This window comes from Molossus molossus, unplaced genomic scaffold (assembly GCF_014108415.1).
Source record: "Molossus molossus isolate mMolMol1 unplaced genomic scaffold, mMolMol1.p scaffold_m16_p_14, whole genome shotgun sequence".
Lineage (NCBI taxonomy): Eukaryota > Metazoa > Chordata > Mammalia > Chiroptera > Molossidae > Molossus > Molossus molossus.
In genome coordinates, this window is record NW_023425349.1 from 20,060,777 (window position 1) to 20,078,520 (window position 17,744).

The following is a 17,744-nucleotide window of genomic DNA, read 5'->3' on the forward strand; positions in this document are numbered from 1 at the left end:
GAGAATGGACAGGATCCAGGAAATATCCCCAAGATGGAGTCGATGAGGCTTGCTTTGCTACCATCCCCTAAAGCAGCCCGTCCATCACTCCTAAGGAGATACGTGAGCTCCCCATGAACACCCTCGATACAGAACCAACTGAGGCCCTCACAGGCCAGGCCAAAGAATCACAGAATCTGAAGGTAGATCATAGTTTTGCTAGAGTTTCACCTCTCAGCACATGTGCCAGGAGCACCTAATTACTTACCCATCCTCAGTCTCCCAGTAATTCCCCCCAAAGTGCCATGAGCGCTCACACCCCCCCATCGTGTCTCTGTATGGGATGTTTTCTCTCCCCCTAAGATGACTTTCTCCTCCTTGTTCACGTACCTAATGCCCATCTGTGCTTCAAGACTCAGCTCCAGATATCCCCATCAAGATGCCTTCCTTCTCAACAGACTTCTGCATCCCCAATCCACCAGCACTTGCCAAGTCTGGGTTAGATATCCCCGACGATGCTCTCACCAGGCCCCTGTGCCTAGCGCTCTCATAACACTGACAGTTGCACTATCATTGCCTCTGCCACTGAAACATACGGCGTGAGGTGCTGTGGACCTGGTATCAGTTATCCTTCTATCTCCAGCACTGGTCTGTGTCAGCTGGTAATTTTTAAAAGATGGCTATAACGATACCTCCTATTGAACATGCCATGAACATGACCTGGCTGCTGCCCCTCAAGAGGCAGAGTCTACATCAATCCACTCTGTTGAACCTGGGCAGCCCCTAAGAATGCTTTGGCCAAAAGGATAAGGCAGAAGTGATGCTGTGCCAGTTCTGGGCATAGCCCCCAAGGGGCCCCGCAGCTTCCACGGCCTGTCTTGGAATGCTCGTTCTTGGAACACATCCCCTAGGAACCCATCCACCTTGCTCTGAGCAGCCCGAGACACATGGAGATGTCACTTAGGTCAACTGCCCGCCACAAGTGAGTCATCTTAGTCATCCAGTCCAGTTGAGCCCTCCAAGGACCACATGAAGACTTCAAATAAGAACCACATAGCTGCCCTGGCTGATGTGGTCTAATGGTTAGAGTGTTGGCCTGTGGACCAAAGGGTCACGGGTTCGATTCCTAGTCAAGGGCACGTACCTGGGTTGCAGGTTCGATCCCCAGCCCTGGTTGGGGTCCTGCGGAAGGCAACCAATCAATGTGTCTCTCTCATATTGATGTTTCTCTCTCTCTCCTCCCTTTCTCCCTTCCTTTGATTCACTCTAAAAAAAAAAAAAAAATCAGTGGAAAAAATATCCTCGGGTGAGGATTAACAACAACAACAAAAAAGAACCACATAGCTTGGCAACTCATAGAACCACAGGAGATATGAATACATTTGTGTTTTTACCCGCTTCGTTTGGGAGTGGTTTGCTAAGCAGCAAAGCATAAATTGCACAATGTCTGCCTGGTACACAGCGGGTACAAAGTGAAAGAGCAATTCAGTCAGCTCTGACAGGATTTATGGCACACAGCAAATACTCGTTTTAATAGCTGCTGTTATTAAAATGATGTGCAAGGGGAACAAATGAGGGGACAGACTGGTCACAGAGGCTGTTACCGCCCTGCCAGAGACAAGTATGAGGGGCCCTACGTCCACGCAGTGACGGGCTGAGCCCTGGGCTGGACTCTCCCGTCACTCCAAATTCCAAGGAAATGACAAAAGAAATATCAAAATAAGAATAAACCCATTTTAAAAGGCCAGAAAACAGGGGTGGGTGCTATCAGTTATTTTTTTAAAAATTTTTTTCAGGAATTTCTGGAAAAACAGCACACAGGATCAAATTTACAGAAAAATCTAAGTGAGCCCGAGTTGAGAAACCAAAAACTGAATGGGCCACAGTGGGAAATGCTGAATATGGGAAGCGTCTGGGAAAATCCCAAATTCAGGAGCGACAGTGACTGGGAACAGAAGCAAACACTGAGTTTCAACCGCAGCTTGAGTCAAGAAAAGAGGAAGGGCATTTCTGGATCCGCTGGGAAACACGCCATCTGCAGAGCAGCCCTTCCCCTTCCTGGAGCCCACCCAGCCTGGGGCTCTGTTAGCCACACCCGGACCCAGCCTCCATTCCCTCCTGCCCTCGTCCCATCACGCGACTCTAGAATGATCTCCAGAATGATTTCCTTAGGCTGTGCCAAGCAGGGTTTACGACTTTCCCCCTCTTTTTTTGAAACTTTAGTAAAATACACATAACATAAAATGTATCATCTTAACCAGTTTTAAGTGTACAACTCAGTAGCGTTAATTAAGTACATTCACACTGGGTGCAACCCATCTCCAGAACTCCTTTCACAACCTTCTTCTTTTTTAAAAAAATATGATTTTTTTTTAGAGAGGAAGGGAGAGAGAGAGAAACATCAATGTGAGAGGGAAACATCGATTGGCTGCCTCCAGCATGCCCCCTACTGGGGATCGAGCCTGCAACCAAAAGAAGCTAGGATTGGACTAGACGCCACCCCCACCCCAACTCAGCCCAAACTACAGTCAGGACCAAGGCCGACTGACCCCAGTCTTATACATACATGCTTATACGTACACACTCATACGTACATAGACACACTCATACGTACATAGACATGCATATGTGGCCACACAAACAAGCACCCAGTGGTGGCACAAGAACAAGTCTCACTGCTTGGAGCCACAGCATGTGCCTCCCCAAGAAGGTAGAGGCCACAGAGCCCCCCGTGTGCAGACCAGAAACTCGCTGCTCTCCATTCCAGGCGGTCGCTAGGGCAGGTGATTAACCCCTGCCCTAAGTCAAGACCATCACCTTGGACATCGCATTCTGAGAGCAGGTCTAAAAACATGAGTGCTAAAACAATCATAAGTGAGGTCAAATGTCGATTAAATAGAAAAGTAGAAATATTGGAATGGAATGGAATGAAATGATAACTAAATCCATCATTCAGAAAATCAAATTAAGGAATTCTGCCACATATACAGAGTGAAAATATAATGCAATTAAATAAGCCAAGAATAAAATGAAGCAAAAAAAAAAGGAGACTAAAACCCAAATATCCATAAGTCCTTCCTCCAGAAAAAGGGAATGAAAGATGAAAAGGACATAGACATAGCAGTAAAACTGCAAGGCTTTCCAGTGGAAATACCTAAGAAAAAATATATATCTAAATACCAGCAGGCTGGTGAAATTTCTAAATCTAAGAAGAAAAATCAAGTGATATGTGGAAGAGTACATGAAGAATGAAAAAAAAATCACTGTCAGAGACTTCTCATCTGGAACTCTAAATGCTGAACTAACTGAAACAATGAAATACTGTGCAGTCATTAAAAAGAAAGGAAGGGAGTGGAGGGAAAGGAAGAAGGAAGATCTTCCGGGACCAATATGCAACAATCTCCAAGATCTATGGCTGTGTAAAGCAAGGTACAAAACATTGTGTAAGGGACCACTCGAGGTTCTTTTAAAGATGACATTTATGCATTTTCATATTTATGCATAACATATATCTCTAGAAACTTTCTCCGGAAACTGGTAACATTGGCCACCTCTAGAAAGGGACACCTGCTGCTAGAGGAAGAGGGATGATGGGTCCAGGGCAAAAAGGAGACTCTTCACCAGATGAGTGTTTGCACCTTCTGAATTTTGTGCCATGTGAATGCACTGCCTACACCCCTCCCCAAAAATATATACATATATATCTGTCCCTCCCCCTTCTTCCCTCTCTTCCTCAAACACATACACAAATTGAACATAAAAACTACAAGACAGAAGGGGATAAAATGCATCTATCTGACAAGGCCTTGTATCCAGAATATATAAGAATTCTTAATAAGACTATATATGTAGGCAGTTTCCATCCCTGGCCCTCATCCATCAGTGATGGGAAGGGGCAGGCCCCAAGGGGAACCCACAATCCCCCCAAAGGCTCCCATGCCCCCTGCCAGCTTCCCACTGGGGATGTGACGCCCTCCACCTCTGCCTCTTTCCTGGCCAGAGGCTCAGATGGGCTGCAGGACCACCACCACTAGCAGAACACAGGCAGGAAGAGGCCCTGCAGGAGCAGCTAAAGTTGTAAGAGAAGAATCAGTAACAAAAGATGACAAGAGGAGAAACTACAGAGGGGTATAGGATGGTCTGCCATCTGACACTGTCAATATTACATCCAATCAAACAAAGACTGTATGAAAAAATTAGGAGAAAATAAAGACTCAATAACCAGGAAAGTGCCCATCAAGATTTGGAAGGAATTTCGCTCTGTGGGTCGCTGTAATGTGCACAGACATTTCCAAGGAAATTCTAAACAGCTGTCTGCACACACACACAATTCTGAAGTCTACAGTTAAAACCACGGGTACATGCTGAATGTTGTGGTACTAGAAAGAAACTGGTTAAACAACACACTCAGCTACAGAACCTTCTGGGCCCCACCTGCGTAAGACATGCTAACAAACTGTCACTGCCCAGTGTACTGTGCCTGGTAGCACTTTTACCCTGGTCATTCCACACAGCTCATGAAGATCATGTCTTTTCACTGATACCCTTTGACAGTTTTATATAACCTGAAGTCACATATTTACCTATTACCCTGTACTTCACATTAATTTTTAGCTGTAAAATTGTTAAACTGATTCTTACTGGCCCTGGCCGGTTTGGCTCAGCAGTTAGAGCGTCGGCCTGCGGACCAGAAAGCTAAACTGATTCTTACTGTTATTCCCCCCTTTTTTTTTCTATTTGGTTTTCAGCTTCATTTAAATGTCAGAGAATTTCCTTTATTAGCAACAATGTATTACATTGAATATTTTACAATTAACCACTGAAATTTGCATGCCATATGCACATGTTGCCTAACGTTCTATTTTCCTTCGTCAAAGGCTTATGTAACTTCAAATACTTCCAGCCATGGCGTCTCCCCATTCAGCCTTTGTGTAATCACGGCATCTCATCGTGTTAATTCTACACTTTTTGCAAGGATTTGTGAGTAAGGGTTAGTGGGATGTTTGGAAAGTTCTTAATTTGATAATTACCATGTGTATCCACACAGTTCTACAACGTAAATGACTCAACCTACCAATGTATTTCAAAATTAAGACATTTTTATCCCTCGCTTTTTCAAAAAAATAAAGTCTATGTGGTGTATCCATACAATATTATTCAGCTTTTAAAAAGGAAATCCTGCCATCTGCATCAACATGAATGAACCTGGAGGACATTAAGCTTGGTGAACTAAGCCAGTCACAGGACAAATATGACATGGTACCACTTATATAAGGAATCTGAAATAGTCAATCTCATAGAAGCAGAGACTGGAATGGTGGTTGCCAGAAGCTGGAGGAGGGCAAAATGGGGAGGTATTAGTGAAAGGGGTACAAGGTTTCAGTTACGCAAGATGAGTAAGTCCTAGAGACCTAATGTACAGCACAGTCCCTACTGTATTGTGCACTTAAACATTTGCTAAGAGGGTAGATCTTATGTTAAGTGTTCTTATCAATAATAATAATAACATAAATAAGAGGGTGGAAAGAAACTTTTGTGGGTGACAGATATGTTTATGGCATAAATTGCGGTGACGGTATCACAGGAGTATACTTATCTTCAAACTCATCAAGTTGTATAAATTAAATATATACAGCTTTTTGTATGTCAGTCATCCCTCAATAATATGATTTTTAAAGAATATATAAATAATAGGCAACTAATTCAATATGTATAGAGAGAAATAATTCAAGAAGACCGTGCAATAAAAATAGGCAAAATATTTTAAGATACTTCATAGAAGATATATACATGGCCAACGAGCATGTGAAAAGAAGCTCAACGTCATTAGTAATCAGGTAAAAGCAAATTAAAACCACAGTGAGATCCTAATACACGTCCACTAGGATTGATCAAACTACAAGGCTCACAATACAGTCTTGGCACAGGTGGGAGCTGCTGGTGTTCTCTTAAACTGCAACTCCACTACTTGGAATTCACCCAAAAGAAACAAAAACATTTCAACTGAAGGCTTGTACATAAATGTTCACAGCAGCTTTATTTGTGTCTAAGAATTTGTCCACTCCAGCTAAGTTATAGAATTTATTGGCCTAGAATTGTTCATAGTATTACTTTATTATCCTTTTTTATTTCTATAAGGCCAGTAGTAACTTCTGACTTTAGTCATTTGAATCTTCTCTTTTTCTTGGTCAATCTAGCTATACACTTGTCAATTTTGTTGATTTTTTTCCCCAAAGAACCAAATTTTGGTTCCATTAATTTTCTCTATTGTTTTTCTATTCTCTCGTCTCTCCATCTCCACTGTAATCTGTATTTCTTTTGCTTGTTTTAGGTTTAGTTTGCTCTTCTTTTTCTAAGTGTTGACGCTTAATTCAGTACCAAACTGGAAATAACCTACATGTCCATTAATGAGTGAATGGATGAACTGTGGCATAGTACAAACTACAGATATATCAACAATGCGGGTAAAGAGATTACGTTAAGTGCAAGAAGTCAGACACAAGAGAGTAGATATTTTATGATTCCAAATATACAAAATTCCAGAAAATACAAACGAATATAGTAACAGAAAGTAGATGAGTGGTTGGCTGGGGCCCAGGGTGCAGGGCAGTAGGGACTGCAGGAGGTAGGAGAAAACTTCTGGAGGTAACACTCTGCATCTTGACTGCAAGAGTGGTTTCACAGGTGCATACAGCTGCCAAAATTCATTGACTCCGTTATTTGAAACAGTTATTTTATATAAATTACACCCTGAAAAGTTGATTTTCAGAAAATGCTTTAACCTTCTGTAATGTTTTAAAGTAAAAAAGAAAACAATGAAGCAATCTCTATATATGTCTTAAGGGGGAAAACTCAGCCAAACTGCCATTCAGACAATAAAAGAGTAATGCACACCACTCAGTGTTGTTATATAATGTATACCATCCAGGGTTTTTATTTCCCTTATGTTACTCAGAGATATAACGCAGAACACTGAAAAATAAATCAGAATAAAGCTTCTTCAAGAAGACTTTAGTTTAATGGAGAGCTGCCGTTACTGTGAAGTTTGACACAAATGTTAAGAATTCATATAATAAAAGGGGCATTACTTTTTTAAAAAAAGAGACTGATCACAAGCAGGAACTCCAATTCCGAATGATTTCAAAGATGGGGAAGTAAAAGCAGGCCCAAGTTTTCTTCTTCTTCTGGAGAAAGTTACAGACACTAATTAAATCATGCCTATGTCGAAAAATATAATTATAAGCATTAGTCAAATAGAAACAGGAAATAGAAGTTGGAGGAAAATAAAATTGAACAAAGCAGACTTGATCAATCCACCCAAAGTCAGGAAATGGAGACACAGGAGAGAAAAACATAGCACAATAACAGAAGATATAGACTACACCTAAAATTCCATATAAAACACTAGCAAAGTGAACCCAAGACCAAGTAGGGCTTATCCTAAATATCTAAATGTAAGTAGGGTTCAATATTAAGAAATCAACTAATTACATTAAAAGATTAGTGCAGAAACATAAAATGATCATTTCCACAGATGTTAAGAAAGCATTTCGAGGCCCCTGCAGCTCTGAGGGCCTGGAATTCTGCAGCAGAAAGCCAGCCACTGAGGCTGTGTGAGCAGCGAGTGGGAGGGGCACGGCCTGGACCAGGGGACTCGCCGATGCTGAGGCAAGAGGCGGCAGATGGCGAGGCAGATGGAAGCAGTGCACAAAGACCCCTCATCCGAGGAGCCTGGCGTGATGGGAAGAGTGAGCGGGCAGAGGCAGCGAGCCTTAGGAAACTTCTCTAACAAGGCAGACTGCTACAGGGAGAGGGCAGAGGCTGAGAAAGCTAGACACTGAAGTAAGGGAAGAGACACGGGCTAAGATACAGGAGAGGCTGGTCACCCCCGCTGGCCTGAAGATGGTGCTTTGGGTGAGAAATGCAACACAGAGCGCCTAGTGCGTGTAAATGCTCCAAAAAAAGGGGGGCGAGGCTAGGGAAAGGATGACAGTCGTGAAGCAGTGGTGGTTAAGAGGCTGGTCTTTGAAGTCGGAAAGAACGGAGTTCAAATCCCAGGCTCACTCTCTTCGAGTTCTGAGAGCTTGAACATGCCACTTCACCGCTCAGAGCCTACATTTCCTCAGCTGTCAAAGGGGAATGGATAGTAACTGCGTCACAGGACAGTGCTCCCAACCAAAGTAAGTGTTCTGTAAATGTTAGCAATGGTGACAAACACACATTACTGTGACCTCTAGGTGAAGGTCACCATAACTGAGGGAGCATGTGCTGACTACCCTTGATGAGAAAGAGACCAGAACAAAGGAAAAGAAAAGAAGCAACAATTAGAAAAATGACAAGCAGTCCCAAGCACGTGTTACATGAAAACCTGGTCATAGAGGAGACCATGGTAAGTTTTTCTAGAACCAGGGAATACTAAAATGTTGACAGAGGTTGGATATTCCCGGCCAGCTCCATAGTCAGTCCAGACCAGAGAAGCAAGCCCTGTGACCCCAACTCATTGCAAGCATACCCAGGGGATGATAACAGCCCTGAACCAGAACACGGAGATGGATGACGGGTGATTTTAACAGGACCTGAAAACCACTACTTCCAAAGGATGCTCTCAGGGCCAGCTTCATCGGTGAGCAATTCATGTGATCACATGGGCTACTATTGCTATCTTGAAATTCTTAATTAATATTTTAACAAAGGGACAAGCATTTTAACTTTGCACTGGGTCCCACAAATGTTGTAGCCAATTTTGGATACACTGGTAAAGAACATTCACTAGACTAACAGATACATAATAAAATGTAAGGACTGAATGGTAAAGAATTTCCCATTATCATTAGACCAGAAAACAATTATTCAAATTCTCATTGAAATTCCAACACTGACCATTCATTTAAAAGACAAAATGTAGTTATTATCTAAAACAGAAAACCCAAGGTCTCCTTCAAACATGCTTCACTCTAGAATCTGTACAAAGAAATCACCCTGATTAGCATCTGTATAACACCCCTAGGTCGTGTTAAATTGCAAATATTTGCTTGTTCCTCCTCTGTCTCCGTTCCTGGACCTTGGGTGCCGAGAAGATAAGGTCATCTTGTTCATCTATGTATCCTTCAGGCACGGTGCATGATAGGCCCCCATAAATCTTGGGGAGTGAACAAAAAGTCCAAGTGTCCTTCACAACTGCTGGTGTAAGTCATGCAGTGAACTAGATGCTCCGGACCGGACAGGGCAGAGGAAGGCCGCGACACTGCATTTCTGCGGCATGGATGCTGAGGCCAGCAGGATGACAAGCCCGCTTCCTTAGAACATACCTCTGCCCTAGTAAATAGTCCTGAAGAAGGTCTGTGCTTCCATTGTTGCAATAAAACAACTCTTCCATAACCATTTTTATTCTAATTACAATAAGGTATCGTTTATCTGAACGTCTGAGGCCTGACCTCTCCCACTTGCTTTCCAATCTGGGTTCCCCGCTCAACGAGGGCGCCAAGGAGCATCAGCCTCCTAGACTAGAAAACCAGGCATCCCCACCTTACCCAAACTAGTCATCTTTCCATTTGCTACTCTTTCTTCTTCCAAGCAACAGCTCCACACGAAACCAGGCTAACTAACACTTTCCTAACCTGCCTCTTTCACGGTCAGCCTCTCCTCATCCCAGGCACCGATCACACATTCCCCAGCTCAAAAACCCTCTAGGGCTGGCTGCTGCCTACAGAATAAAAGCAAACTCCACATCGCACCAGTCAAAGCAGCCTCCAGCTTCCTCCTGCCCCGACTTCCCACCTCCTCTCACTAATCCCTACCTCTAGACTCTCAGAACCCACACATGACCCAACTTGATGCAACTCCAGCAGGCACGGGTCTGTTCCAGCTCCAAAGCTTTGCTCAGGCTACTCCCTCTGCCCATGGTGCTTCTCCACCCCACATCTGAAAGCCTCCTCAGACTTCAAGGACCCGGCGGAAACATCTCTGCCACCTTGGCTGATTCGCAGATGTACACCCCGGGAGTGGGGCTGAGCAATAGGAATTAAGCACCTGCTTCACAATACTCCCCACGTAAAACTCAGTTTTCATTTCACACGTTAAGGGGCAAACCAGAGGTTGAAACCAGAGTGAATGAAAGGGGGTTCCTGACCTCCGGTAACCAGGAAGCCCAGGGGGCGGGGCCGGCCAGCTGCAGGCAGAGTGTAGGAGGACCCAGGGGTCCAGGCGGCTTCGGGCCGTGCCCCCTCCTCCTCTCAGCTCTGCCTTCCTCGCTGGCTTCCATCTGAAGCAGGCGCTCTCCGCACTGCAGGAAACAAAGGACCACAATCTAATAGAGACATTCTTTTTCCCAGCAGCCATCTGAGCAAATCTCAGGAAAGACTGTTTGGCACATGTCCACCAAGGAAGATGTTTTGGCCGATGGAAGATACTAATGAAAGACCAGAAGGCAGGATGAGGAGAGAAGCCAGGGTATTTCTCTCTGGTTCAGATAGTGTCCCTGGCAGCTGTTGCTCCCTCTCCGGGGCACCCTTCCTCTGTGGTCCCAGCCCTTGTTGAGCAACCCCACCCTACCATGGTTCAGTTCCCACAGAAACTCCTGGACCCTGCAAACATCACCTCCTCCCACTGATCCTCCAACCCTGAGGGTGACAGCAGCCACCTGCTACTGCCACTGTCCAGGTTTCCTCTCCGTCCTCTGCTAGATTTCTCATGTTTTCCATCACATATGTAACCAATTCCCTGTATTACAGTCTCTCAGTTTGAAATACCTACAGTGGATTTTATTCTCTGAACCAGATCACAACTGATACAGAAACTGACAGAGACTAGGCCAAAAAAAAAAGGCTAGAAATAAAAACCACCACCACCTCACATCTGTGAAAGGCTCTCACTGTACACCAGCCACTCCTCAAGGTAGTGTGTTTTAGAAATGAACCCAGGGTTTGCACAGCAACCCTGCGATGCAGGCACTCTGTTATCCCCTTTCTCAGGCGAGGAAACTGAGGCTCACAGAGATGAAATAATTTGCTGTCACAAAGATTGTAAGTAGCAGAGCTGGGACAACCTGGCTCCAGAGTGCACACTCCAAAACACAAAGCCAAGTGCCGTGATTCAAGCAGGGAGGTACTTGACAGGATCAAGAGGTCAGGTAAGATAAAGGCTGTGAGGCCTCTGCTGGATTTAGCAATGAGGAAGTCACAAGGAGCGCTGAGTAGGAAAGTCAGACACCAGACAGCACGAGGCTGGCCAGTAAGCCAGAGGTAAGGAAGTACAGACAAGAGGAGCAAACCTTTCTTTCAACAAGTTTGGCTATGAAGAGGAGTCATAAAATCAGACAGGAGATGGAGGAGAAGGCAACATCTCAGCAGAGTCTTCTTCACTCTTGCTTTTAGAAATGAGAGCAACTTGAGCATGTTTAAATATTGATGGGAATGAGCGAGTTGGGAGAGTCTGAAGACACAAGCGTGAGGCAGGAGAACAACAGAGCAGTGTGGTCTCCAAGGGGCCAGAGGAGCGGACTGTATAATCCAGAATCCGCTTGGAATCTCTTCTTCTGCAACAGGGTAGTTTGGCGAAAAGAAGTTCTTCCACTGTGATTTCTGTCTTCTCGGAGCTGGAAAATGAGGCCACCAGCAGAAGGAAGGGTGAAGTAGAGAAGTGGAGGGTGTGGGGAGCACAGAAAAGCTCCAGGTCGTCACAGTGCTGAATGGGGTCCTACTGTGGAAAGAAAGGCGCGCCCGGCCCCGAGGCCCCGACTACGGCTGGAATCTGTGGTTTTACCCTGGCAGGGATTCTCAAGGTGCCTTCTCACCTAGGTGTGGGCAAAGGACATGAACACATGGAATGATCTGGATCAGGTGTAAAAGGAGAGCAGAGGAACTGAGTCAAGGACAGTGGCAGAAGCAACTGACAAGATGAGCCATGGAATCTAAAGGAGGCAGGTGTACGGAGAAAGTCAGAGAACAGGTATAGGCAGTTATTACTGACTCAGGAGAGGGTTAGGCAAGAAAAGATGGTATCTGATGGCATTACCTCTGAGCAGGAACAGTTTGGATGTTATAATACAAGGGTGTGCCCATGACAGAGGGCAGCGGAATTAGAAAAGAGGTGAAGGTGACTAGAAATAGGGTAAAAAAAAGGGGGGGAAACACCCCACAACAACAAAAGAAAAAAGAATTTTGCAGATTTGAACAGAGGTACATGAAATGAGGGCATGATTTGAGAAGACTGTGAGTTAGGGGGCAGGGAAATGAGGTGGTATGTCTAAAGATTTTCATGAATAGGAGTGAGGAACAGGGGAGTTAGGAAATGACAGGGAAGGAAAAGTTAGTGGAAAGTCTGCAGTGGATCTCTGCTGTTTCTGCTCGTCCAATATTAATTGGTTCTTACTTCTTCTAATCACAGCATCATCTTGATTTTGCTTTGGAAGCCACCTCTCTCCTCCCTGGGCACCGAGGGGACTTCCAAAATATTAGTGATGTTCTATAGTTTAACCTGGGGGGGTAGGAACATGAGTCTTTATGTTATTATTCTTCAAACCATATCGATACATTTTATTCTTTAGATTATACAGATACATTTCATATACTTTGGATAAAGATTTCACAGTTAAAATAAACAACAAAGCAAACATACAAAAACTTCCCTTTTCCACGTTCTAAAGATAAGGACCAGTGTCAGGTCTGGGCAAACAGAGTTACAAAGACTGGTTTCGGCGCCTGACCCAGTTTAGGCCCGGGAGACACGAGCCCAAGCTTTGGCTGGAACTATCAAGAAAGAGGTGCTCTCTTTCTGCTAGAGTTGTGGAGCTTGTTTGTATAACATAGCCCCTCACGAGCTAGGGAATCCAGCTAACACAGAAGAAAGCAGAGCCAAGCGGAAAGTGGCAGATTCCCAACATCATTTGAATACCTAGTTCCAGCCATCCCTGAAGCCAGATACCTGGGGTTTTTCAACAACATGAGCCAGTTTGCCTTGGGTTTGTGTCCTTTTAACTAAAAAGAAACCTAATGCAGTAGAATAGTCAAATAAAGGCTTCTCAATTTAATAGCCTGTGTGATCCTTTTCAACACATAAGCCAAACCATGCCCTCCTTCTCTGCTCAAGACCCTGCAATGGCTCTCAAAGGAAAGGCTCAAGTTCTCAGGGTGGCCTACCAGGCCCCACCGCACCACACCCTCAACCTATGACTTTCCACTGCTCACTCTACCCTAGCCACACTGGCCTCTGGGCTATTCCCTGCCTTCGGACCTCTGCTTTGGCTGTCCCCTCCACCTGGACACTCCTCTAGACATCCACTAGCAAATTCCCTCACTGTCTTTAAGTCTCTGCTCCAATCTCAAATTCTCAATAAGGCCCACCCGAATCCCCATCCCATGGCCAGTGACCCTGAACACTCCCCTCCCTGCCCTACCGTTCCTTCCTTCCATAGCATGTACTACATAATATGCTACATAATATTACATAAATACCCAATGAGGACAGGGGTCTTTAACTGGTTGATTCATCCCAAGTTCCCAGAATAGCACCTGACTCTTAACAGGCCCTCAAATATTTGCTGAACAAACAAATAAAAAGACATGAGCCTCAGCCCTGGCCAGTTTGGCTCAGCGGTTAGAGCGTTGGCCCGCGGACCAGAGAGTCCTGGGTTCAGTTCCCACTAAGGGCATGTACCTCAGTTGCAGTTTGTCCCTGGCCTTGGTTGGGGTTGTGCGGGTGGCAACCACTTGATGTGTCTCTCTCACATCAATGATTCTCTCTCTCTCTTCCTCCCTCTCTCCCTCCTGCTCTATCTAAAGATAAATGCAAAAATGTCCTCGAATGAGGATAAAAAAAAAGACATGAGACTCAAAAGAACAGAACTTGGCTCATAGGAGGCAATGGAGAGAGAAGACACTAACTTCTGTCTCCTGAACCTGATGTAAGTGGAGTATAGAAGTAAAAGACACCTCCATTTCAGCCCTGGCAGGTTTGACTCAGCAGTTAGAGCATCAGCCCATGGACCGGAAGGATTTGGAGTTCAATTCCTAGTCAAGGGCACATACCTGGGTTGCAGGTTTGATCCCTGGCCCTGGTCGGATCTTGCCAGAGGCAACCAATTGATATGTCTCTCTAACATCTCTCACATCGATGTTTCTTTTTTTCTCTCTCTGTCTCTCTTCCTCCCCTCTTCCTGCCTCCCCTCTTCCTTATCTCTCTATTTAAAAATCAATGGAAAAATATCCTCTGGTGAGGATTATCAGCAACAACAAAGACACCTCCATTTCAAAGACTTCAGGGAAAGCAATAACCTAAAGGGACAGAAAGCATGTGGAAGAGTTCAGTAAAGAGGTTGAGGATGTGGGTAGGGGTGTTAACCACAGCTGGGGCGGAAGAGGGCTTGATGTTAAGTTTTGGGAGGCAAACAGGAGTTGGAGGCGGCTGAGTCAGGGTAGAAGCAGCCCAGAGCAGTTTGCACATGAAAGGAAAAAAGAGACATGGAGCAGTGGTTTACTTACATTTTAGGTGCAGATGAAGGACAGAGTGACATGACCTGATGAGTTTAGGTGGCATTAAAAGAATTAGTCCTAGCAACTTTGGTAGATAGAACAGATTCCTCCCACCCTCCATGGTTTGAATAATTTTAGATTTTGTGGATGGGGGGTCCATCACATATGGACTCCTTCCCAGGACCTTAGAAGCCATTCAGAAGCTGGACCGAGACACAAGACTTCCCGATACATGGCACCATCCTGAATGCAATTCAGGCCCATGGAAAGCAATTCCCTTCACGTAATATAATAACCCTGCACTATAAGCAGCCTGTCAAATCCTCATTCTCCAGGCCCAGAACTGACTCTGAAGAGGGCATCCAGGATCACAACCCTAATATCCAAAAAGGCAAGAGAACAGGCTTCTTTTTAAAGACAGACCAGAGCACTGAACGTTCCCACCTGCCCTGCATGCTGCGTAGGCAAGCAAAAGCAGGCCAAAGGGAAGCCTTCCTTCCACTGGGCTTGATTCATCTGTTGCTTACTTGCTTCCCTTTACAGAGATTTCTCCAGAGTTATGGAAACATATGTGCATGCCAAAATTCAAGGAAAATGTTGCTCCCAGTCAGAGAAAGAAATTACATTGCTTAGCCTCTAAGGAAAAGTGGCTTACTATAAATCAGGCCCTTGGAGTGATGTTATTTTGATGTTCCTTACAGCTGTAAGGAGACTTATTAAATATTCAATAATTAATAATAAGGGCTTCATAGAACCATAAAGGCAGTCAGCAGTAATTAGACTTGGGCCTGACCTCCTGCCCATGAACAAGATCTTGGGGGTACAGGACATTTGTCCTCCCAATACTTATTAGTAAAATGCCCATACTTCTGAGTCAGGTATACTCCACGAGTGGATCATTAAGCAAATATTTTAAATAGCCACCTCTAGTAGCCAGCCTCCAAGATGGCCCCAAAGAGACCTAACTTAATGTTGTTGATCAGTTCTCAATTTTAAGTGAAACTACATATAACGAAGCCACAGGCTAATTATATAAACAAGAGTTACCTTCCTACGGCATCTCATCAACATTATGACAAAGCGATGTTATTCGAAGACCTATACTCATTCATACCCTCTTCCCACATTGTACCAGCAATGGTCTGTGACCAACAGAACATGGCAGAGGGGTGTCACTTCCAAGATTAGATTATACAAGATTGGGGCTTGAGTCTGCGATCTCTTGCTTTCTAGGATCACTTGCTCTGGAGGAAACCAGTTGCCACGTCAAGCAGCCTGATGGAGAGGATCTAAGGCCAGCCAAAAGCCAAATGAGTGAGCTTGGAAGCTCACCTCCCCCATCCAGTCTTCAGATGACCTATACCCTAGTCAACAGCTTGCCGACCACCTCATGAAAGACCTGAGTCAGAGCTACCCAACTAAACTGCTCCCAGATTTTTGACCCACAGGTACTATTTTCAGGTGCTGAATTTTGGAGAAATTCATTACACAGCAATAGATAATGAATTGACTATACTACACAGACCTGAAATGGAAATCAAGAGTTAACCTCAGTTCCTAACCAACATACAGGTAGGATAATTATTCTTTCCATAAGAAAGCAACAAATTATTCATTCAGTCATTTCAACAATTTCTTATTGAGTGTCAAATATGGAGAAGGTATTTCCAAGCAACATAAGCCTTCATATAGTTTATAATCTACAAAATGAATAAAAACAATCACAAAGAGCGCCCCCTCACACACACACACACACACACACACACACACACACACACACACAGTTTTACTCGCTTTTTAAGTCTTCTTGCTTCTAATGCTTTACCCCAAACTCCCCACTCTTTGTTTCTACAAACCCTCTAAAGAAGGCATATCAAGCACCCCTTCCTAGCTGTTGTGAGCGCTCAGTGCAGGCATACTCATTTTAATTGTACCTCATGCCCTCCCATCTAAGGGGGAAAGTTCGGTCCCTTAATTTCACTTAGTATTAGGACAAGAAGGAACTCAGTTCATATTTTACTAGGAGGAGGAAATCCTGATCACAAGTGTCGAGAACAATTCTAATTTCAGCAATTAGTGACAAGTGTCAACAGCAGCGCTAATACAATCACAGCTCAAGTCCTGTTCAAGGCTGAAATGGGGAGGGGTGGGGGGCGGCCCCTTACCGGTCCCTGGACTCTGCTGTTTCTCAAAGCAGCAGGAGGGTGAAGAGGCTCTAAGAAAATCAGAAGCCTCTCTGCACAAAGAAGGTCAAAGGGCGAGCTCTCTTTCCATCGACCACAAAACCACCCTCTGCCAAACCTAAACAGTGTGGGAGGCCGTCAGAGGTGAAGGGAGCCCCAGACAGAAAACCACAGCTGAGTCTCCTCCCGCCTCCGGCTGGGGTTTGAGTCAGGTGACTTCTCAGGGCACACAACAAACCTAAACAAAGATCCCTCCCCACAGGACAGACGTGGGGAAGGTGACTGGCAGTAAGACCGAAGCTGCCCAGTCCTACCTACACCAGAAAGCCATTAACTCTTAGTTCTTGGCAGCCCCGGCCAACTGGAGGAGCTACAAGTTACTCCGCAGCCCAGCCATCAGGGATGCACCAAGAGGAACTTGGGACCTCGTCCCAGGACACCGGCGCCCCGCGCTGCACACACGCCTCCGGCCCCAGCCCTCAGACGGGACCCCTCCCCTCCAGCTGTCACCAGCGCTGAGACCAGTCCCAGCCTGGCAAGCCCGTCCCTTCTGGCGCTTCCCCTGCGGCTGCGACCCTGATAGGGACCGCAGAGAGGAGATGCCTTTCCCAAAGGCTCTGGGGGCGAGGGCACGGCCGCCTCCCGAGAAGGGGCGCCTGGGTGGGGGAGGCCCGATGCCAAAGGGAGCTCGGAATCCATCATCCCCTTCGGGAGAGAAATGAACCTCCCAATCCCTAGCTAAGCGCGCCCCACCTTGTCGCCGAAGCTGCGGGCCATCAGCAGGTCCGGGCTGGGCGTGCTGTCGCCGCCCACGGCCTCCTCGCTGCTGGAGCCGGCCAGCGGGTGCGGCATGTCGCGCAAGGAGTGGGGCCCCGTGGACGGCAGGGCCTTGGGGAGCCCGCCCGACATGGCGTGCACTGCCTGGCGAGGCCCCGCTCGGCCGCAGCTCTGTCGGAGGCCCTGCACCGGCCGGGCTGGAAGCCGCCGCCGCCGCCGCCGCCGCCACCCGCCGACTCGCCTCTGCCCGCGCTGGGCTGGGCTGCTCCGCGCCGCGCGCCCCCGCTCCACGCCCGAGTCCGCCGCGGCCCGCTCGCACCTTGGCCGCGGGCGGCCA

The 17,744-nt window shown here is 45.9% G+C and overlaps 1 protein-coding gene and 1 pseudogene across 2 annotated transcripts in view; one reads left to right on the plus strand and one right to left on the minus strand.

Moving 5' to 3' along the window:
- Window positions 1-17,539, minus strand: part of SNX30 (sorting nexin family member 30) — a 95,276-nt gene extending 77,737 nt beyond the window's left edge. Inside the window, exon 1 of one of the 2 annotated variants that reach the window (XM_036261714.1) lies at window positions 17,384-17,539. In XM_036261714.1, coding sequence (XP_036117607.1) covers window positions 17,384-17,539 — 156 coding nt within the window. Of the gene's footprint in view, window positions 1-7,067; window positions 7,162-17,383 lie in introns of those variants that run through there. The other variant, XM_036261715.1, reaches the window with a different exon arrangement.
- LOC118630010 lies at window positions 3,988-4,179 on the plus strand (annotated as a pseudogene).
- Window positions 17,540-17,744: the final 205 nt, after the last annotated feature.